Consider the following 24958-nt stretch of genomic DNA (forward strand, 5'->3'; position numbering starts at 1 on the left):
ATTATCTTTAATATGCACTGTACTACTAATCAAGGTCTTACTAAGCCTTTACAAATATGCCTTCTAAGTCTTTCTTTTGACTTTCCTGCCTCTAGCCTGTCACTTTTCTAGACCATCTAAGAAAAGCTTTCAAGTCCATTTGACCATGCCACTTGTGTGCTCAAGGACTCAGTGGCTCCTTACTTTTTCAGCTTTTACTTCCTATAAGCAACAAGTCCTGAATTTAGAAATATTATAGTCCCTGAATCTTTCCATCTTTAAGGTCACCTCACAGTCCAAGATAGCTTCTGGAATTCCAGCTATTTCCTTTCTCCCTCCCTCTCCCTCTCTCTCTCTCAACAAAATGGGGCCATATGACTAAGTTCCAGCCAGTGAGATAAAAAAGGGAAGTGTGCACAATTTCTAGGAAAGGTCTCTGGAAGGAAAGGGGTGAGAGCATTTTCTGCCCTTCTCTGCTTATATATATATTTAACACATATAATAATATATAAATATATTTTAAAACTATAAATATTAATTTTTTCCAGGCACCAGCTAAAAGGAAACACAGATGTGCAGAAATATATGTATAACTGAATCACTTTGCTGTACACCAGAAACTAACATAACATTGTAAATCAACTCTACGTCAGTAAAAAATAGAGTTTTTACCCCCACATATAGTATCTCTCAGCAAGTAGTGACCTTACACTCAAGTCCTAATAAAGTCCCTCTTATTATGGGGAAATCTCTCAATTGCATTACTTTGAGCAAAAATGTATTCTGTGTGTGTTATGTGGCAGGGAGGTTGTACTGAAGAGAAGATAAGTGAGACTGAAATAATCTCAATTTGATCCCATGGTGTACACTTATAGGGATCCCTGATAGAAACAGTAAAAAAAAAAAAAAAAAAAAAAGGCGAAGTGGGAGCATAACTTCTCATTCCTTAAGACTGGGCTGTATACAGTGATCTTCCTCCAGAGCACAGTACCCAAAGAGTAATTTTACAATGGAGAAACCTGAGAAACACTGCTTCTGCCAGGTGATCAAGGTCAATCAACAGTCATAACTCACAATGATAGTAAGTAACCTTGATATGATCACTTTACTTCTGTGATCTTCCTCCCCAAAACCCGTAATCCCAGTCTAATCATGAGAAAAACAGACTAATTCCAACAGAGGGAGATCTTCCAAAATACCTGACCAGTACTCCTCAAAACTGTTAAGTCATCAGAAACATCCGTTGCTGGATTGTCTTTTTCTTGTTGAGTTTTAAGATAGTTATCATATTAAATTACATAATTATATAATAATTATAGTATAGATACTATCTGTAGAAGCACTATGAAGGTTTTTAATTTTGATGAAATACCATTTATCCAATTTTCCTTTAGTTGCTAGAGTACTTTTTGTGCCATATTTAAGAAATCATTGCCAAATTCAAGGTCACGTTTTCTTCTAAGGATTTTATAGTTTTAGCTCTTAAATTTGTCTGTCCTTTATGCCAGTACCACACTGTTTTGTGAATGTAACTTCGTGTAAGTTTTGGAATAAAGAAAGTATAAGTCTTTCAACTTTCTCTTCTTTTTCAAGATTGTTTTGGCCAGTCAGGGTCCCTTGCAGTTCCGTTATGAATTTAGGACTGACTTTCCCATTTCTGCAAAATGGGCCATTGGGACTTTGAAAGGTATTGCACTGAATCTGTGGATTGCTTTGGGGAACATTGCCATTTTAACAACATTAAGTCTTCCAATACATGTATACAGGATCTCTTTCCATTTATTTAGGTCTTATTTAATTTCTTTCAGCAACATTTTTTAGTCATGAGTGTACAAGTTTACACTGCCTTGGTTAAATTTATTCCTAGGTGTTCTATTGTCTTAGGTGCTATTGTAAATGGAATTGCTTTCTTAGTTTCCTTTTTTGGATCGTTCATTGCTAGTATACAGAAATACAACTGATTTTTATGCTGATATTCTATCCTGAAACTTTGCAGTATTTATTGGCTCTAACCGATGTTTTGCGGATTCTTTAGGATTTTCTATATATAAGATCATCTGTGAATATGCCTTTCATTTCTTTTTCTTGCCTAATTACTATAGCCTGATTGCACTTTTAAGCAAAAAAATGAGAAAAAAAATTCTAGGTTTGCAATTTCAGCATGGTTTTGAAAGTCTACATAGGAACGTAGATATATTACTTCCCACGTCAGCAGACAGTATGTCATGAAAGGACAGGAAGCAGATTAGTCTTTGTAGCTAAAGAATATACACATTTCAGTGTCAACAGCATTTTAAATTATGCACAGTAATAAAACAAATTTTTGCAACTGTTTTGCACTGAATTATTTTAAAATAATTAAGAAACAGAAACAACATTGAGAAGCAATTTTCACCTTTAAAATTTATTACAGAAGCTATACATATAAAATAAAATCCTAGTTATAAAAAATGCATCTAGAATAAGTTATAATAAACTTCACTAAAAATGAGTACGTGTGTGTCTATGCGAATCCAGGAATATACAGGTACTTAAACGTTTTCAGTGACTCGCATTGCATCACGCATTACATAAGACAGTATCTACTAATTAAGGTATCTGAATTGAGTTTTAGAAGGCTTTAAATACAATATCCAGATAAAACGACAACAAAAGGCAGTTTAACTCAGAAACTGTATTAGCATCCAGAATCTCTCATATGAGATCATTATCCCCTATTCCCCTCAAAAGAAGTTTCCAACAGAAGCTATTTCACAAACTAATAGTAGAATGTCTCCTAAAAAGAAGAAACATGGTGGGGTGGGGGGAGGGAGTGAATATGCATGGCAGTGAATGTTTTTATTGCTTTAAGAAAGAAATGTATTTTTGGTATCATTAATACAAAATTTATAATATTTACATAATTGTATATAAAAGGTATCTATAGACTACAACCTAAACACATTTAGAAGGATATAAATAGTTTTCAAATATAAAAATTTCGTGCTATTAAAAAGATGTTTAACAAAGTAGTCATTAATACATTTGTTGTATATATAATCATAAAAGTAAACCAAAAAATATTTAAAATTTTTATTAATCCAAATGAGAATTATAAAAAATGTTTATCTAAAAAGCATTAATTTTGACCTTCAAGTACAGAATTGTGGTGCAGCTAGAAGTTATTCAAGGGCCCTCCTGCAAATCACTACTTGAACACTAGCTTTTAAGTGAACAGGCGGGGACGCTAAAGGCAGATGGGAGATGGGCATTGAAGAAAACAAAGATGACAAAGGACGGCAAAGAGACAATGGTTAAGTGAGTTTCTAGTCTGACACAATAAACTATTTTTAGGAAGGATAAAATTAAAAGTGCTTAAAACAAAAGAATGTCAATGTCACTAATTACTCTTAAGTGCCATAAACATTAGTTATCAAAATAACTTTATTAAGAGTTGGCCACACTTTAACTACTGATAACCACAGGAATACTATACTACAGTGACTCAATGAAAATTCCAATATTTATCAGTTATCTCTGTAATTTATCTTACACATGTACATAAATACCAGAAAAGTTTAAATATTTTTATTTACTATTTTAATCTTTTCCTTAAAGATGCAGGATTTCATCTTGCATCAGTTATGTCAACATGACAAAGGTGAATTAAATAGGAACGGAATATAAAGAATATTTGGTACCATGACATCATGATCTGGAACAACTGAAGTTTTCTATCTCTTGCTCCATTTTCTAGATAAAGGATAGGAAGGAAAAATAGTAAGTTTCAATATGGAAAAAATCAAAGAAACATGACTCCATTGCTGGCATTTTTTTTTTTTTTTTTGCAGTAAACAACCTTAAGGATATTATTATCCATGTATATATCTGATAGTGAAACAGAAACTTTGTTCATGTTTATGACTATCACATAGACTGGTATCACTGACGGGACTTCATTATTTAAACCTCTTTGAAGTAAGTCTGAGATGCTTTCATCTTACATTAAATTCATACACTTATTAATCAAGGCACTGGTATACATATAGATATTAATACTTTATATTTTGTAGGTACTACTGTTACATATATATTATTCTGTGTAGGTACCATAGTATACTTTATTAGATATACTAAATACTATATATATTACATGCTAATAGGTATATAGTAGATACCAGTTTTATATATATATATATATAAAATACTATATAGGTATCAGCCAAACTCTATTTTTAAACATTAGTACTTGAATGCCCACTATGAAGCAAGATTAAGTAAAGACAAATAGGTCTATGTTAAGTCTGTCTTAAAAAGGAACTATATATCTTCATCAATATACACACAAAATAGATTTTTCATAGTTTACAGATAATACAGTGTTCCACTGCTTATTAAAGAAACACAAACTAATGTAAGTGCTAGATTTAAAAAAGCACAGAATACAGTTATACCCAGAAATAATCCATAATCCACACATTAAAAAAATAGTATTTAAAAATTTTTATAATGTGTTAACTTCTCATATATATTAGTTTACCTGAATAAGTGTTGTCTTGTCATAATCCCTGCGATGCTGATAAATACACTGGCTGATTACAGCATACAAATTTTCCAACTGAAAAATATTGTATTCTTGACTTTTTCTAACAACAGTCTTCAAAAGATTCTAAAAGAAAACGTAAGTGTTACACATGTGAGAGAAATTCCCTGAGATATTTTAATTTTGAAGATTTGGGGGCATTTTTAGCATATAAGCCAGAGAGAAGGCGGACCAAGTCATCTAATGAGACACTGCAGCCTCTGATAGTGACTCTGACATTCAGCTGTAAGTTAATGTTATCAACATTCTATGACTCTGGCCTCTCAGCCTAAAAACTACAGCTGAGGAGGTTGCCAATTTCAATTCTAGCCATACATCACTAGAGACAAATTAAAAAATAATCTCAAATTAGACTAACAGGAAAAAAGGCAACATTTTTGCAGAACATTTTATGGCACTATGAGTACATTATAATCAATTCTGTTATGTGAAATAAAAAGAGACAGTACATAAATGATGAACTACCTCACCACGTCAGGGTTCTTTTCTTACAAAAAGGAATTTCCATCCACTCAGTGTTTTTTTGTCATGACTGAAATGGACTTACTATTGATAAATTTCTGTGATTCTTCAAGTCTGGTCGTACCTTGATATTCCATTACCTCACAGTTAACCATGGTTGCATGTTTTTGTTAAGTAAAAACCAACTAAAATGGTCATATGTAATGGTCGTAAAAACAATGTATGGGATCAGTGACATAGACAAGTATGTTAAAAACAATAATATCAACATCCTAGCCATCTCCAACCACTGCCTTTATGAAAGTTATTCTATACCAAGTTTATCCTTTCATAAAAGATCATTATTTATTACGTGCCAAATTGATACAATGTACTATTACAATCCTTCTTTTGGTGGGTCATGTTTCTAATCTGCACAATGAAAGCATTACGATTTCAATTTACATACTTTTAATCGCTCAGGGTCCACAACAAGGGAGGGTGTCGGCTGAGAAAGAATCGCCAAAGCCTTTTCGACACAGATGAGCTGCTGTTGCTCTACCTGGGAACGTCTAGCTCGAGTCATTCGCAGGACACACATTTCTAGAATGAAAAAATAAATAACTGTTGTTTGTTTCACAGACACTTTATAATATCCAAAATAAATATCAGGCAGATTAAAGAGCAGGACATATTTACTTAGACACAAACCCCTGTTCTGGTTTATTGACTCTGCTGTGAGATTAAGATGCTGCCATTTACACACTCAAAAATTAAGGACAGGGAATTCCCTGGCGGTCCAAGTGGTTAGGAGTCTGAGCTTCCACTGCAGGGGGCACAGGTTCAATCCCTGGTCGGGGAACTAAGAACCTGCATGCCGCACGGCGCGGCCAAAAAAAAATAAGGACATTTCAGAAATATTTTCTCAAATAGAGTATTTCAAGGGATCCTCAACAGATTAGACTGTCTCCTACTTAGGCACAAAACTCAGAATTTAAGAGCTGGAAGGGGCTTCAGTAATCTCGAATAGGAGTTGCAAACTACTACGCATAGGCTAAATCTGGATTTAATTAATCCATAATTAAAGTTTTCTTAGAACACAACCATGCCCATTTTACATATGTGTGTCAATGTGGCTTCTCCAGCAGGGCTGAATAGTTGTGACTATCTGGTCCTTTACAGACAAAGTTTGCCTATCCCTGATCTAAAACAATCTACTCACTGAGAGATGAGAAAAATGAGGCCAAAGAAAGGTGAAGACTTTTCTATGGTCAACATACCTAACTGTTCTAAGAGCCAGGACAAGAACCCAAATCTCCTGACATGTAAACAGGTACCTATCTCACTAAATAGTGTCCTTTTAAAAAAGATAATGATAAAAGAAAAAATAAACTTTGAACCTAAACAAAACATACTAAATTATACAGCCAGAGGATTAACATTTAAAATATCCACACTGGAAAGGCTATATCCTAGACCATTCTAAGATTACTCAAACACAGGAGAACTCATTTTAAGGAAGTCCTTGGAAAAGATTTATCTACAGCATATAAGCCACTGAAGAAAACCAGTCTCATTAACTTAGTCAAATACTTTTGACCAAAATAAATTTTTGACCCTGTTACCCTTTTTTTGCTTTGTAAGACTAAATAATGTTTGGTTTTTCCAAAAACCAAACAAATCTAATGCCAAAGGTCCAAAAAGGTGCAGACAGGAAACAATTCTACATGAAAGACTTTGGGAGCAGGATCATTAGAATAAATATAAATAACCTTGGACTAAACCTACAGTAGGGATAGAGGAATGATGGGGGTGAGTAACAGTTGTTGTACATCACTCAGCAAGAAATCACATGAAACTGCTTATCTTGCTTAAAAATGAGAGGGTATCCTGCCAGCTTTTAAAAATTGTATAGCCAAGCACTTTGCTACATGCTTTAGATGAATTACTTTATTCAATCCTCAGAATATCTTATTACCCAGCAACTATCTACCCCAATTTTGCAAATGAGAAAACTGAGGCTGATGGGTCAAGAATCTTGACCGAGGTCACAAGCTACTAAGCAGTAGACTAGAGGCTCAAATCCAGGTCTGTTTGATGCTACAGTGTGCTTTTAACAATAGTGATTTACTAGCTCAATAGTTATTAAAGATAATGCTATTTTCCCTAATTAACTCCTGTACTCTGAAAGACAAGGAAAAAGGAGTAAACTGAGATGGTAATTAACTATTTAAGAACTTTGAATGAAACATCTTTTAAAATTAGTAAGTTGCTTGACTGAGACTTACCTTTTGCTTCATTTTCATCAGAAATATCTGTTATCTGAGAGCCAGAAGCATCTCCATTGCAAGTGATCTTATCTTTCCTCAATTCTGTACATGCTATAGTCTTTCCAGATTCTTCAAGTTGATTTTCAAAACAAGTACTTGAATTATTATTTCCCAATTCTATTTTGCTTTCAGAGGCATTTTGCTGCTTTTCATTTTCCTCCATTGAAGACTCCCCTGTGTTTCCAGCCTCATTGTGGTCTACACTTGTATCTTGATTTTCCTCTGTATCACTCTCAATTTTGTCATCTACGACATTTTGGCCATCATCTTTTGCCTGTGAAATCCTCCTTCGTTTTGTTATGGTGCCTAAGTACCACTTCGACTTTTTGCGGATTTTTCTCTTCAACTGAGCTTCAAATAATTTAAAGAAAAAGGGTAAGAGAACATTCAACAATTTTTTAAAGTCTAAGTAAGTGGGAGAAAAAAATACCTCCTGCGATATTAAGAGGAGAACCTGAGATATCACCATAGTATTGTATGGTTGGAATATACAAACAAAAGTAGAGAATACTGTGAGAAGGTAGAAAGTGGTCAATGACCTGTCATTCTAAGGAATTTGGATTTTATCTTGAATAATTTTTTAAAAAATCGAATAATTTTAAGGAGGGCAATGACATGAATTGTCTGATGCATATATTACAAAGGTCACTTTGGCAGTAGTATACGGAATGAACTGAAGGAAGGGCAAGACTAAAAATAGCTTACATTTACTGAGTGCTTACCGTATAGTAGGAACTCTTCTAAGGCCTTTATATGTACTAACTCACTGAAATTCCACTTTAACCTGATCAGGTTTGCTACCATTATCGACATCATTTTACAGATGAAGAAACTACCGTATACAGAGATTCAACATTCTGCCTAGACTAGACGCAGTATAAGCACACTGCAACCTTATGTTTGGGAGACTCATCCATACTGTTGTATGTACTTGAAGTTTAATAATTTTCACTTTTGTATAATAATCCATATTTTTCCGTTCTACTGTTGATCTGCATTTGGGCTGCTCCCATTGAATACTGTCTCTATGAACATTCTGTTTAAAAGCATTGAGGAATTATGGCACCAAAATCTGGGAAAACAAATGAATAGCTGAGAGGCTAAGAAGTTGAGGACAGTCTGAAATTCATGGAGCTTAAACAGCAAAAACTGGAAGTAAGAGCTTGCCAAAGAAGAGAGGCCTCAGGAACCCCACAGGATTTGGGTTGGTACTCCATGGAGTTATACCCTAAGAATAAAGAGGAACAGGAAACAGACTAGGATTTATAGGAAATAAAAGTCAGTTTCAAATCAAGTCATACCACAATTAGATTGTGAACTGAGAGGTGAAAGGTAAACTGGGATTGCAAGTGGTACTTTATTGCAAGCCTGGATTTATTTCAAGAATGCAAAGTTGCCTTACTGTTAATGAAATCAACATAATTCACTGCATCAGTATAGACAAAGGAAACTGATGGAAAAAGTAAACAGCATTAGAGGAGAATAAAGGCTATAGTTCCGTAAGTAAAAATTACATAAGTGCACTTACCAGGAGTGCTGCAAGCCATAGGAGTACTGGGGGTCTTCAGCTTTTCATTTTGCTCTGGATCTGGTCTTCTATCACCAGCAGGAGTGGAATTTTGCTTTGGCATTACATGGTAGTAAGATGGGGCATATCTGGAAGAGCTACAACCTTATAAACAGACATGTGGAATATCAAATCAAATTTCCAGATTTGAAAATTACATGAACAATTAATTAAAAGGACTCAACACATCTAAAGCATCTTTTTCTGATATCAAATCATTTTCCTACCTCTCTTCTTCCTAGATTCCTGAATTTCTTCACAAAGCTGCTCAAAGTCTTCATCAAGTTCTTCTTTAATTATTGCATAGGCAGTATCTCTTAAAGCACAGGCTCTATGTCTAATAAGACGATCTATGGAATGAATAAAGAATTTTAAAATGTTTTCCTTTTGCTAATGTAACAAAAATTAACACCATATGTTGGGCTAAGATTATAGCCGTTACAATTCCTTTTTTACTTCCACCGTGAATAGTAAAAGTTACTGGAATTGTGTTATTTCTGTTTTTGATGTTAATCTAATGTTCTGGACATCTGATTCAACACGGCAGACTAAACCTAATTTCATTGCCCTGTCCTATCCAGATCCCTTTGAAATACCAGAGAAAATATAAGAATCAATTAGTAGCAAAACTAAACAACATAATGACACAAAAACAGCAAGGAAGGCTATCAGTGTCATGAGTGAACCAGGGATGTAAAACAATTTTGGAAGAGATATAGAGGATGTTATTACATTGACAGAGAAACTAAACAAAGACAATGAAACAGCAACCCTACATAGGAAACACTAGAAAAAAATCCAAAACTGAGCCTAAGCACTGTAAACTGGAAAATGCCTTGAGGCAACAGGCAGATAATAGGTGAATGTAAATTTGCTTGAACAGCTGGATCAGTCCCCCTCACAGGGCAGTAGGCTGCAAAATTCACACAATATTCAGTTCATAGTTGACAGGAACAGCTATAAATAACAGAAGGGATGTTGCTGGGGGCTTCTCACATGGCCTGAAGAAAGGCCAGGCAAAGTTCATTGGTTCCTGGAGTGTGGCAGCATCGGCAAAACCTTGGAATTTGTCAGAATGCACATCATTCTCAGGCCCTGCATCTACAGAATCAGAAATTGTGGAGGTGAGGCCCAGCAAGCTGCATCTTAACATGTTCTGTAGGAGATGCTGATGGTAGCTAAAGTGTGAACACCACTGCTCTAAAGTAATTTTAGATTGTCACAGTGGACGAAAAGGGAAGCAGCGGCAGTATGACTGCAATGAAACAGAAAAAGCCCTCTTCCTCCAGGATAAATGCTTCCTTCTTTCTACAGTTAAGGGGTATTCCCAACTTGGTAGCCTGTTTCCCACTGCTTACCTCCAGAACTCTGAACTACAGGATAAAGTCTAGGGAAGGTGTGGGCAGAAGACTGGCAAGGGAAGAACAGTGAGCTTTTAAATTGTTGAGGAAACTCTTAGTGGTGGAAATCAATCTAATTTATAAGCGCTACAAATTTAAAAACAGAATGCCAATGTACTGGAGGAGAGAGCCAATGCAGGAAATAGAACTATTAAAAAAAATTATCCACTAAGACAGTTAAGGGCACAGCATCCATAAAGCAAGAATAGGAAGCTAGGAAAAAGCACCTGAGAGAATATTTTTATGGAAATGAACAAGTTTATAACAAACATATAGATATTTGAATATATCATTATAAATATGAACAAATATATCACTTAAAAATCCCTTACTTTATACATTTTATTTAACGGACTGGGTATGTGAGGTAGAACGTGAATGCATTCTACGCATCGGAAAGGTCTGGAAAGATATCCCCAAACTTAACAGTGTCCACCCTTGGAGAAAGGAAATGGGTGACTTAGTTTTTTAAGTATTACTGTTAGCAAGTATTATGCTATATTACTTTTGTAATAAAATTTATAATGGTCTTAACTAAGAAAATCCTTTCAAACTTATTGTATTACAGAGAGCTTTAATTTTTCTACTTTGAGAAAGAACATTGATAAACAAAGGAAACAAGCTAAGTTGTTATGCAATTTTGTGTTTCATTAGAGGCTATATCATATAATTGTTTTGGAGTGAAAGAAACCTGCATTTGAATTCTGCCTCTGCCACTTCCTGATAGTATGACCTTGAGTAAGTTTTTTAACCTCTCTAAACTTCCATTTTTCTCAACTGTAAAATGAGGATACCGTTGTTGAAGACTGAATGGCACTGTGAATATAAAATGTTTATAATATAGCACCTAGTATGAAATCACCCGCCACTAAGCGTTAGCAGCCCCCATTCCACCCCCTGAGGAAGAAAAACAAAACCAGTAATGCTCACCTCCAGGATCTCTATCTGGATTGTATTCTAAAGCATTACTACAGATTAGATCGATATCACTCAAATAGTCTTTCACAGTCAGATACTTGTGGAGATCAATTTTACTGATTACAGATGAAAGGTCCATTGGTTGCTTTATTACAGTGACATAATCAGGAACCTAAAATTCAAGCAAATGACCAAATCACTAAATTAACTCTGAACAGTAAAAAAATTTGAGTCAAGTTTTTCTACCAGGCAAAATAAAGGAGAGAGAATAAATACACAAGATATAATGAAAATATATTAATACAAAACTGTGACTCTATTTAAGGCGAGTTTTGTTTTGTATTCATTCTTATTCTTGGGCACCTATATCTCCAGTAACATCCTAAACCTCTTTCCTCATCCAAATGCCACCCACCCTTCAATGTCAACTTAGGACCTCATTCTTAACTGTGTAGGTCACAGTAATATCATGTAGCATTAAGACATTCTCAAATTACTTCTACAACATTTGAGTTGGGCAAAGTTAATTGTCTATGCTCTGCAGGCAAGGAAAATGCTTTACATAGCTCTTGAAGGACACTACTTGGTATGTTTCCAAATACAGAAAACAAGATCACAGTATACAGAGGGAACCACATAAACTAGTCAAATAGTCTCTAATTCTGAAGCATTTTGATCCAAAGATTAAATTAATACCTCATCAGGGTCAACAGGTTTAGTAAATATTCTGAATCGCTTGTCAATAGCAAGCCTATGTGTAACATTTCTTAAAAAAATCCTTAGTTCTCTAAATGTATCTTCTTCTTGTTCTTCCAGTCGTTTCACTTCTTCTGCTGTCAATGGTCTTGGTTCAGGTGGTGGTGCTACAGGGAGTACCTCCAAGGCCTGCAAAACTTTACATGAATGGAAGATTTTAGTTACCACTCTCCCACCATATCAAGGGTGACAAACAATTCAGTACACAAAGTAGACAAGCTCTCAGGGATTATCCTCCTTGTATTTGCCAGGAATCAGAGGATTTGGAATACTAAACAGCTACCATAATCTCGACCTCTACACGCCCCCCCAGCAATAATCGCTAACTTGTAATTTGGAGTGCTAATTCCTAAATCATTACCATTTTAAGATCATTTAAGAGGCTATTAAAATTTTGAAAATGCATATTTCCAAGACAAGAATATTCTAATTTTTTTAAAAGTCATTTTTTTTTTTTTAAATTTTATTTATTTATTTATTTATTTATGGCTGTGTTGGGTCTTCGTTTCTGTGCTAGGGCGGCAAGTGGGGGCCACTCTTCATCGCAGTGCGTGGGCCTCTCACTATTGCGGCCTCTCTTGTTGCGGAGCACAGGCTCCAGACGCGCAGGCTCAGTAATTGTGGCTCACGGGCCTAGTTGCTCCGCGGCATGTGGGATCTTCCCAGACCAGGGCTCGAACCCGTGTCCCCTGCATTGGCAGGCAGGCTCTCAACCACTGTGCCACCAGGGAAGCCCTAAAAAGTCATTTTTACTAGCTAATCTTTAAACTAACAAAAAATTGTGGTATGTTTCAAATATAACAAAAGTTTAATTTTGTTTAAACAGATTTGCACTAATAAGTAATAAGGATAAAAAAGGGAATATGAGAGTGCTGCCCCAGTAAGTTGGCAATCTATTAAGGGAGTAAGAGACATAATTATAACATCATTGTAATATCATATTAGTAGTATGAAAAAAGTACAGTGCATCATAAAGGTAATAAATTAATTTTGTCTAGATGTTAGGGAAGAAAGAATAAGTTATACTAGAAGGAAGCATGAATGAAATTATGAAAAGATACAATATGCTGTGTATGGTTTAAAGATAGAGTGCTTTGGAAGGAAAAAGTTGGGGGAGAGAAAAGTGCCAAAGGTGCGCTTGGAAAGACAGATTGGGGCTATGCTATGAATTCTAGCCCCAATTCCACATAGATTACGGCTATACTATGAAAGGCCTTGTATGCTTTAAGAACTTTAGTCTAGGGACTTCCCTGGTGGTCCAGCAGGTAAGACTCTGAGCTCCCAATGCAGGGGGCCGGGGTTCAATCTCTGGGAACTAGATCCCGCATGCATACGGCAACTAAGAGTCTGCATGCTGCAACTAAGACCCGACATAGCCTAAATAAACAAACAAACAAATAAATAAATAAGAACTTTAGTCTATTTTAATGGGAAACATAGGGATTTTAAGAGGTAAGTAAGAGGTATCAACTTCAACTGAGGTTTTGAGCTTCCGATATTAGAAGATGGCAATGCCATTAACTGATATTTTATTTCCACTTTCTCAAAATTATTATATATTAACTTTGATACAGGAACTAACCTGCTTTCTTTTTTGATATAGGAGGCTTAGCAGCTTGCTTTAGAATTAAATCTTCAAAAAATTGTGTCCGTTCTTCTTTACCAGGCAACTGGACATTAAAAATTTCTCCATAATCATGGATAAATAATTCTTGCACCTTAAAAAAGAAAACAGATGCATTTTATATACATACGTATGTATACACACACATTACTATGTATCAATCATTCAATGCCACAGTAGGTTACTGTACACGTTTTTAATGACAATCTAAATTGTGTAATAAAGAAATAATTTCTTAAATCTTTTACTTATATTGAATTTATGTATTATATAAACCATGTATGCAATAGATAAGGAACTAAAAACATGGGATCTTCTTTAGAACTCAAGGTTCCAAACTATAATTCATACAATAACTGATATGGTGATATTTTACTTAAAGGGTTTTGTTGAGATCAAGTAATTCACCTTCACAACCCAAAGTGAGATATGAGAATGAGTGGTTCTTCAGTAAGAATAAAGGCTGGAAAATAATAAGTATTGGTAAGGATGTGGAGAAGTTAGACCCCTTGTGCTGGTAGGAATGTAAAAGGATGCAGCCACTGTAGAAAACAGTATGATGGTTCCTCAAAAAGTTAAACACAAAATTATCATGTAACCCAGTATATTCAAAAAAACTGCAAGAAAAAAAATAAAAGACTCAACAGATACTTGTATACCAATAATCATAGCAGAATTATTCACAGTAGGCAGGAGGTAGAGACAATCCAAATGTTCATCACCAGATGAAGAGATAAACAAAATGTGGTATGTACCTACAATGGAATATTATTCAGCCCAAAAAGGAATGAAATTTGAACACATGCTACAACATGGATGAACAATGAAAACATTATGCTAAGTGAAATAAGCCAGTCACAAAAGGACAGATACTTTATGTTCCACTTATATGAGGATACCTAGAATAGGTAAATTCAAAGAGACAGAAAGTTACTAGAGGTGTCCAAGGGCTGGGAGAGGAAGGAATGGGGAATAATTGTTTAATGGATACAGAGTTTCTGTTTGAGATGATGAAAAAGTTCTGGAAATGGATAGTGGTGATGGCTGCACAACATCATGAACGAACTTAAAGCAATGTACTTGATGTCACTGAACTGTACACTTAAAAATGGTTAAAATGGTAAATTATGTATATTTTACCACCAAAAAAAGAATAAAGGCAAAACAGGTCTCAAAAGGATGTTTCTAAACAAACCTCTAGATCTTTCCAAGAATTATTAGAGGATAATAATGTTTATTCCTTGTATGATGTTTGTGTACTTTGTTCAGCCTACCTCTGATACAGAGAAATTTACATTCACAGCTTTTGCATTTTCTGCTTTGTAGGTTCTTCCATGCTCCAAACTTATGAAAACTACATACACAACATCATTTATGAAATAAGTCTCTCCTTTTGCTAATCCATTTACTAAACTACTATGTATACAAGAGTCTACTAATGAACTGTATTACATTAATTTGTCATTTCTGGCCCAAATTCACAGTTTTAATCACTAACGTTGTGGTATGCTTTACCATATTTGGTGGGCTTTTTCAAAATTTTCTTGGAAATTCAAGAACTTTTTTTTAGCCATGCCACGTGGCATGCAGGATCTTAGTTCCCCAACCAGGGATTGAACCTGTGCCCTGTGCAGTAGAAGCACGGAGTCTTAACCACTGGACCAGCAGGGAAGTCCCTCAAGCAGTTTTTTCTTCTACATTAAATTTTAGAATCTATTTTGTTGATATTTCTATTGCAATTTGTACCTTTCCCCCCTTTCTGGTGGCCTGGAAGTTGTATGCTGTATTTCTATTCTTTTATTGTTACAAGTTTTAACAGACATATCTCTAAGCTTCTTTTCCTACCAAACTGTGAAGTTAATCAATATCTACATATCAGATACAAATCTGAATGTGCTTTTACTTCCTCATTCTCCTTCACTATGTCCTTCCTGCTGTTTTGAGTTCAGAACCAAGATCAACTTAGATTTACAGTCCTTAAAAAAATGTTACTAGCACAGTTTTGTGACGAGTTTTACTGTTTTCTTTGCTCACTGCTTCTTATATGCAACTTCTGCAAAATAAAAATAATCCAAGAGGAGAAATAATCCCTTAATAATTATTTCAGTCAGGGGTTTATGGGTAATAGTGTCTTAGGCACTGCATGTTCAAAAATATCTTTATTTTGCTCTTTCACTCAAATGCTAACTTTGCTGGGAAGAAAATTACAGGTTCAAAATTATTTTCCTTCTAACTTTGAAAATATTGCTCAGTTGCCTCCTTAGTAGCTGGTATTATACCAGTGAGAATGTAGAAGCAATTTGATTTTCAGTCCTTTCTAGTAATGTTTTATTCTCTTGGAAGATTTTTAGATTTTTCTCTATACTTTTGGTGTTCTGAAATTTTATCTAGATGTGGGCCTTTTTATACCCATCAGTTAGAACAAGGGACCTTTTAAATCTGAAGATTACGGTATTCTTTAATTCTATGAAATGTTCTATTATGTGACTATTTTTCTCTTTTACATTTTTCTCCTCCCATAAATCCCATTAAACAGATGTTAGACCTGAATCTATGTCCTCTGTTTCCTTTAACTTCCTCCTCACTTTTCAAATCTTTGTCTTGTTTTTATTATTTACTATAAGAATTTCTGATCTCATGATCTTCCATCTTGCTAATTCACTCTTACCTGTGTCTGCTTCTTTTTAGCCCTGTGGGGTTTTTTATTTGGGGGGAGTTATTTCATTTATAATGTCTTCAATTGGTTCTTTTCCACAACAATCTGTTGCTGATGCATGGATATGATTTTCCATGGAGCTGTCCTTCCTCAAAAGCTTACTTATAAATTCATCTTTGCCTTTGAAATCTTCAACTGTCCACAGATGCCTTTTCTGTTTATTCTAGCTCTACTTCCAGTGATTATGAAAGAAGCTTGCCTATATTAGACACAGAATGTGCCTGTAATTTGTCTTCTGGGCACAGGGTCTCCCTACTCCTCCCATTCAGTACCTATACATAAGTCACTGATCTGCCACACTAGTCCTTGGGCCCACCTTCACTGCTCTAGCTGAGGACAAACAACTCAGCTGACTGCTGTCTGGCAATGGCCAGAAGTGAAGAAAGCCAAAAAAATCCAAAGTTGTCCAAAGACTCTTTCAATTCCCTCCTAGCACTGAACCAGAGCTAGAAACCACTCCCATCTTTCAAAGCAGTCCTTTCGTGCACATGCTTTAAAATGTGGTTACCTGTATCAATCTAATCCCCACTGCTTGTCTTTCACGATTCATCAAAGTTTCTAATCCACTGATGACTTTCTTTCTCATTTTTCCATGCTGCTGAGTTGTTAGGGTCCACTAGTACTCATGCATATAGATACCCTGACTGCAGTTTTGAGATGGACAAACTTTAATGTAGCTAATAATGGTATACACAGTACTTCTCACATATTATAGTCCAATGCTATATAGACAATATCACTGGATCACTAAGGACTACATAGACTATATAAGGCTCAAAGCGGACTTGCTTATTTGTATCCACATAGACTATTCATTTTATAAAATGAGCAATTCCTGGTCCAGTGCCCATTCCACCCTACAGTGCAGTGTGATACTGGGATACTTTACTCAGTTTACAGTGATATGCTTAGGAAATATTACCATAAGAAAACAAAGAAGCTATCTTTAAAAAAATTTTTTTTGAGTACAAAATTCCCACATTCTTGATAAAGTTATCCAAGATTAAACTGATGACAGTTTTTCAACCTCCCTACGTCTTTATTAAGTTCAGCTAGTTTGCCTTACTTATTACCAAGAGTATAAACTTATCTTTGTTTTAAACTTTGAAATAATTAACAAAGTTTTAATTGACAGTGAGTACAATAAATCAATGGTTAATGTGGCTACTAAATAGCAATTCTTCTTTACTCTGTTAATCAGAACATTGCTAGAGTACTTAATTCATTCTGGGTACAGCCTTTCAAAAAGGAATATAAAGAGAAAGACATTCAAGAGAGTGACTAGAATTTTGAAGAAACTAAAAATATGTGTGACGTATAGCAGAGCCTGCTATTACCACACTCCATGTTTTCTTCCTTTTGGGCACACTGCTATATGATATTTCCTAGTCTCCCTTGCAGTTAGGTATGGCTATGTGAGTTTTAGCCAATGGAATGTGAAAGGAAATGATATGTATCACTTTCAGACCAGGCACAAGAAGGCCAATCCTTTCAGCTGGGCGGAATGAAAGTAACCTGGAAAGCCACATGATGAAAATGAGAAAGCTCTCTCAGCCTGAGTGTCTGGTATGACTACATGGCAGAGGGTGGACCCGCCAATCTAGTCATCTGCCTGGTATTGTTAAGTGAGAAAGAAATAAACTTTTATTGTATTTAATAATCCTAAGGAATATACCTTATCATAGAAGAAGAAATTTTTAGTGTGAAGAAGCCTGGGTCAGAGTGAGGAGATAGAAATGAACACAAAACCATATTCAAACATACAAAGAGCTTGTCATGATGAAGACAGAATAGACGGGCTCTCTATTTTATGCGGGAAACAAATGGAGTTTAAGAAATGGAAGCCTCTCAAAATAAGTTGATTTTTCTTAGGAGTCAGAACTAACAAAATGAATTGTGAAGGTGTTCTACACAAAAGAAAGACTTAGAGTCCAGAACTAGATGACTAAAGTAGAAAACTTTAAGGACTCTTCCCACCCTAAGAATCTGTAATTAATATATACTTAATGTTCATTTCCCAGTTTAATTTTTAGTTGAAGAATTCACAACTACAAAACTGCCATCAGGGACACAATCTGGTCCTTTGATAACTCCCTGACATCATTTCCTTCTATTCTGTCCTTTACTCCCTCTGTTCTAGCCACTATAGACTTTCTGCAATTTTCCCAACACACCACACTTTTCCTTCAGGGCTTTTGCACTTGCTTTTCCTCTGCCAGCAACCTCTGTTCCTCAGATACTCAAATGGGTCACTACCTTACTTTTTCCAGGTATTTGCTCAAATGTCATCTTCTTGGTGAGGCTAACCTAGTGGATTTAACACTGTGACCCTACCACACTCTTTTGGCATTGCTTAGCTAAATTTTTCTCCATACTGGTAGGTTGGTATTATATTTTATTTTTGTTTGTCTCTCCCTCAACTAAAATGTAAGCCCTAGGAGGATACAGATTTTTGTCCATATTGTTCAATGCTATATTCCCAATGCCTATAACCATGTCTGTCACAGAATAAGTGCTCAGTAAATATATTTAAAATAAAATATTTGAATTATCTTCCTACTAATGTTCTAAAAACACACACACAAGACTACAACATGCTTATTATGTACTCTGGGGACAGAGAGGTGGGAAAATGTCCCTGATTTCACGTATTTTACATTCTACTAGTAGAGATAGAGTCAAACAAATTAATATTTAATGTCAAGTAGTGATAAAAACAAAGCAGAGTAAGGGAGAAGAGAGTGATAGGCAGAGGTGTTACTGCTGTAATTGAGAAACTGATCAGGAAGACCTCTGAGGTGATATCTAGGCAGAAATCTGAGAAAAATAAAGGATCACGCCTTTATTTTCTATGTATCTAGGAGAAGAGTATTACAGGCAGAAGCAGAATGAACTTTGTCACTGGTAGTTGTCTAAATTGGCACAAATTTGAAGGACAGTAATTTGGTACTATCAAAAATGTCAAATGTGCATCCTCTTTGGCTAAGCTCTAGTTATTCCACTGTTAGGAATGCATGTTAAAAAATCCACATAGTAATGCTCATATAATTTAAAACCCAAGAATGCTCACTGTAGCAGTTCAATGGGAAAAAAACTGGAAAATAACTAAAATCCTATTAATAAGGATTTGGATAAATAAATTATGGTATATCACGAAAACAGAAAAAGCTATGCTGCTCTTAAAAGAAATAAGACTTATGTATTAAAAAATACATAAGATATATAAAGTAAGTTACAGAATAGTATGCATCATATTCCATTTAGAGAAAAAAAATTTACAATATGGTCTTACTATATACATACACATATACATATACCATCCTGCCCAACAAGCACATGTATCAAATAGCTAACAATGGTATCTTTAATAGGAAAACTTTTCCTTATAATTTTATTCACCTCTGTAGCACTTGGAATTTTTTCCATAAATTCTTATTACTTAAGTATATCTCTTTTTAAAATATAATGATTTCTCCCAAATTACCTCTTCTGGTAGAGTGGAATGGGGTTTGTCAGAAGTCGCAAGTAGTAAAACTGGAGCAAAAGAAGGAATATTCTGTAATAATGTGGTAAATGTGGCTTTAAGTGTTGGTCCAACTATTTCCCACCACAAGTGAATATGAGGAACATACACTATACTTGGTGCTGTTTTCTTAGCTTCACGAATCATCTAGTAGAGAGAGAAAAAAATTACATTCAATTAGAGAGTCAGCACATTAGTTATATGCTTTATTAATCTGGAACAATGTTTCACTTCCCAGAATTGTCATATAAAACCCTCAAGTTTTAAAAATGCTTCCCCAATCCCACAATCTTGTTTTTAAATGTTTTATAAAAGTCTCATTTTTAGAAAAACATTATTGCTTCAAGCAATTAGAAAACAGCTCAAGAAATCTAGAAGATTTTTCTGTTATGGTAACCAAGGTTAAATATAAAAATACAAATATAAAAGACTTTTACACTTAAAAAATTTTAGTATAGCAAAAACAGAAGCAGCATAGTTCATATGGTTTTTGGAAACAATCAACCCCTACAGATTTTTAGGAATACTTTATACAGTATAGTTTCTACCATCATGACAACTGTAACAACAAAAAGTTTTCTAATATTTTAACTTTTAAAAAAAATCAATTAGCTGGCATCTTTTATCTTTTCAAACATCATTTCATTTAGTTTTAGGGAATTTACACAAGAAAAAATATATATATACTAATTTTCAAGGGAAATGTACCTATTCAAATGAAGAAAATTAAAATTTTATTTTGCATAGCCGTCACTGTTTTAAGTACTTTACTCATTTCTCACAACAGCCACACAAGGTAGGGACTATTATTATCTCCATTTTGAAAATGGGGAAAATGGGGCAGAGAGGTCTAATAACTCCTAAGTCACATAGCAAGTAAGTGGTAGAAAAGGGATTTAAACTCATACTCTTAAATAACTAAGCACTTATGCATAGTTCTATTTTGAAAACCTGAAGTTAGAAATCAGAAAGACAAAAAACATAGTACAAAAAGAATGAGGCAATTCTAGATTCTGTCTTTGGAAGACTACTTTGACTTACAGCTTATTTGTCTGGGCAACAATGAATTACCTGGGCACATGTTTCTTCAGGAGATGTAGCACTGACTCCAAAAAGAACAGGAATGTCTAATGTGTATACTGCAAATTTTTCCAAAGCATGGATGACAGCTGGTGCTAAATGAGAACCTTGCCCAAATCCTGGTTCTCCTACTATCAGTATTCTTGGTCGAAAAGACATAGGTTGATAACAAGCATTTCTGAAAGAAATGAGTAATAACCTATGATTTAGGAAAAAAAGTTTAAATTTCCCTCCCAATTACCAATTATGAACTTTAGAAGTCAAAAGTTTTGACAATATGGCCAATCATAACAGCAAGGTTCATATGGTTTTTGGAAACAATCAACCCCTACAGATTTTTAGGAATACTTCATACAGTATAGTTTTTACCATCCTGACAACTGTAACAACAAAAAATTTTCTAATATTTTAACTTTTTAAAAAAGTCAATTGGCTGGCATCTTTTATCTTTTCAAACACCATTTCATTTAGTTTTAGGGAATTTACACAAGAAAAAATATATATTAATTTTCAAGGGAAGTGTACCTATTCAAATGAAGAAAATTAAAATTTTCTTTTGCCTTATTAAAGGATTTTTGAGAAAGTCCATTTTCATATACTGATGGAACATCATCATCACTGTATGCCAAGTCACTTTCTAAAAGAGGACAAGAAATATCTATAAAGTAAACAAAAAAAGTGTGCGTTAGTAACTTTTCTGAATTACAAAGCAAATCTTCATGTAATGCCTCAGTTAGCAAACCAAGGAACTTCAACGACATTTTTTTAAGAATCAAAAATGTTTGTGTAGATATAGATAACAAGTAAATTAAAAAAATGCATTCCAAACTTAGATTAAGTCTAGGGCAATCTGTGAAGTAAATTTCTTTCAAATATCTAGGCAAAGCATGACCAAATTCCTTTGAAGAGGCTCTTTTATAAAGAAACATTACTGTACAGGGATGTACAAAACATTTAGTTTTACTGATTATGAAAACTAAATGGTCAATCAAGTTTCATACCTGAGTCTAATGCCTTTTTAGTTCTGATTTCCGCCTGTGGAAATACTCTCTGCAGAGCTTCTAAGATCTTGTGAACAGTGCTTTGCAGGAGTGGTTTCACAATGGTGGACAGTGCCTGCCCAGGTGATGTCACAGCTCTTTGGGAGGCTGGTATCATCTTTTGCATAGCTACCTCAAAGTCCTTAGCTGAGATATTAATTGAAGAGAGATCCAACTGTAGTTTCTCACTGGTGGTATAGATCTGTGGGTAGCGTCGACGCAGAGCACACAAAGCAGCCTCAGAACATATTGACTTAATATCTGCACCACAGTACCCTATCCAAGGCAACCAAAAAAAAATTTTTAAGTATACCACCACCCTATTAGCTTGACCATGGTTAAAAGAAAATTAAAAATCAGCTTAGCAATATAGTAGCAAAATATTTAGGAGTAATAAGGCTAAAATATCTCTCATTCCCCCAGTGAACTTACATGGTTGATAATAACCCTTAACAAATCAATCAACTTTTGAGAGTGAAATATGCAGGCACGAAGTAGAGCACAGGGGTCAAGAGCACGACTTTTGAAATCAATCAGGTTCAAATTCTAGTTTGTCATTTACTAGACGTGTGATCTTTAGAGATTTATGCTCTCTTTATTCATTTATGCTCTCAGCCATTTCTACATCTGTAAAATGGGGATAAAGCTACCTACTTCGCAGGACTGATGTAAGAATTACCTGAAATAATACATGTAGAATGCTTAATAGGATAATTAGAAAAATGTGAACAGTTAGTAAAAGATCTAACTTCCTTCTCAAATTCCCTGACAGCCAAAATATCAATTACCTCTATATAATATCTAGGACTTTATACGAAGAAAACAGGACTTCCCTGGTGGCGCAGTGGTTAAGAATCCGCCTGCCAATGCAGGGGACACGGGTTCGAGCCCCAGTTCAGGAAGATCCCACATGCCGCGGAGCAACTACGCCTGTGCGTCACAACTACTGAGCCTGCGCTCTAGAGCCTGCGAGCCACAATTACTGAGCCCGCGCACCACAACTACTGAAAGCCTGCACACCCGCACGCCGCAACTATTGAGCCCGTGCGCCTAGAGCCCGTGCTCCGCAACAAGAGAAGCCACCGCAATGAGAAGTCCGTGCACCACAACAAAGAGTAGCCCCAGCTCATTGCAACTAGAGAAAGCCTGCGCACAGCAACGAAGACCCAACGCAGACAAAAAAAAGAGAAGAAAACATGCCAGAAACTATAAATAAGAAACAAATATAATTTGCATTTCTTTAAACATAACCTTGGCAAAACTACAACTTATTCCATCTTTGAAATGCATGTAATATTTCTTTTAATGCTTAAAGCAATGTTTACCAACACAGTTTTCTGCTAGTTCTTCTAGAAATGTGTCCAGTGGTTTAGGATTCCAATCCCTTGTGTGAATCTTTAGAATTTCTTTTCGAGCCTACAAATAAAAACAGTTAAATTTTTCTGTAATAATAAAGTGCTATTCAGATTAATTTCAATTTAAAATAATTTATCTAAAATTTTAAAGATTTTAATACCTAATATAAACAGAAATATGAAACAGTAAAAATGAAAAAAAAAGTTGTATTTGTAAGAGCTTGAGGATTTTATGTTAAACAGATCTACATTTATAGCTCAAGTTCTAGTCATCATAAATGTGAACGAGAGAAATTAAGTAACTACTGGACTATTGTTTATTCTGGTACATATTAAGAACTGTTTTTAAGAGCACTGACAGCTCTACCCATATTTTCTTACTTGGTTCTCAAAATATTAGGCAGCTTTAAAATAACTGCATAGGATTATATGGTTGTATCCATGAAAAAAGCCAAGGCTAATGAATTGGCTAAGGATTGACTGTTTGTTAGGTCACGTGTTCTGAATCAAAATAAAGCTGTATAATTAACATGCAAAGGTTGTGCTCAATTTGAAAGAATTTTAAGAGTATTTCTAGGGAGGCACTATTTTATTAAAAAAAAAAAAAGAGGGGGGTGGGGTGGGGGGTTCCCTGGTGGCCCAGTGGTTAGGACTCAGCGCTCTCACTGCTGTGGCCTGGGTTCATCCCTGGTCGGGGAACTAGGATCCCACAAGCCACAGGGCCCAAAAAAAACAAAAAAAAAAAAAGAAAAGAATAAAAAATTATCCACGTTATTTTCTTTAAATAAAATAATGCCTCCCTAAAAATACATACATACATATTTGAATGTTAATCATACAACTTTGCTTCAGAACATACAAAACTCAATCTTCAATTTTTTGCTATACCAAGACTTGTTCATGATAAAGGCAATCAATTTTGTCAAAATTTGAGTGATGTTAAATTCTTACATCTTTATCAGGTAGGCTAAAAAGGAATTCTCTGTCAAAACGACCAGGCCTTCGTAAAGCAGGATCGATAGAATCCAGTCTGTTGGTAGCGCCAATGATGACAATTTCTCCTCTGCTGTCCAATCCATCCATAAGAGCTAGCAGGGTGGAAACAATTGAACTAAATTTAAAAATAAGAGAGAAGAGATTAATTGTATGGAAGCTGAACACATCATTTCTTTTTTTTGCTAAGATTTAATACATTAAATGTGTGACTGAATTTTCTCAGAGCATTCCACTACTTTCAATAAGCTTTTTAAAAAGAAAATCTGTAAAATAACATACTACATGGCACATAGACATTTAAAATCAATGGAAAACACAGTTTTTAGAATGCTACAAATGGATCCTGGAAGCCATTTCATAAAGCATAATTTCACATAGGAACTTTAGAGTTCTCAAACAGGGATCCAACATCAAAAAAATACAAGTACTAGGCAGAAAAACAGAAAGTAAAAATCATAAAATGGTTCATTGTGTACACATTATCAAAGGACCCCAAAATAAAACAGAATATACATAAAGCATAAAAACATAGGATTTGGACTTCCCTGCTGGCACAGTGGTTAAGAACCCCCCTGTCAATGCAGGGGACACAGGTTCAATCCCTGGTCCGGGAAGATCCCACATGCCGCGGAGCAACTAAGCCCGTGTGCC

At 35.0% G+C, this 24958-nt stretch overlaps 1 protein-coding gene across 1 annotated transcript in view; it reads right to left on the reverse strand.

Moving 5' to 3' along the window:
- Nucleotides 1-3629: 3629 nt before the first annotated feature.
- Nucleotides 3630-24958, reverse strand: part of ATAD2 (ATPase family AAA domain containing 2) — a 66006-nt gene continuing 44677 nt past the window's right edge. The window contains exons 14-28 of the mRNA XM_061171336.1: nt 24263-24422; nt 23282-23372; nt 21918-22232; nt 21442-21574; nt 20908-21094; nt 19798-19983; nt 13556-13691; nt 11914-12110; nt 11230-11389; nt 9127-9249; nt 8861-9004; nt 7291-7683; nt 5472-5605; nt 4499-4627; nt 3630-3711 (exon numbers count right to left, since the gene is read on the reverse strand). Of these exons, the coding sequence (XP_061027319.1) occupies nt 3667-3711; nt 4499-4627; nt 5472-5605; nt 7291-7683; nt 8861-9004; nt 9127-9249; nt 11230-11389; nt 11914-12110; nt 13556-13691; nt 19798-19983; nt 20908-21094; nt 21442-21574; nt 21918-22232; nt 23282-23372; nt 24263-24422 (2533 nt within the window). The 3' untranslated portion in view covers nt 3630-3666. The remainder of the gene's footprint in view (nt 3712-4498; nt 4628-5471; nt 5606-7290; nt 7684-8860; nt 9005-9126; nt 9250-11229; nt 11390-11913; nt 12111-13555; nt 13692-19797; nt 19984-20907; nt 21095-21441; nt 21575-21917; nt 22233-23281; nt 23373-24262; nt 24423-24958) is intronic.

The sequence above is a fragment of the Eubalaena glacialis genome, chromosome 17 (genome assembly GCF_028564815.1).
Source record: "Eubalaena glacialis isolate mEubGla1 chromosome 17, mEubGla1.1.hap2.+ XY, whole genome shotgun sequence".
Classification (NCBI taxonomy): domain Eukaryota; kingdom Metazoa; phylum Chordata; class Mammalia; order Artiodactyla; family Balaenidae; genus Eubalaena; species Eubalaena glacialis.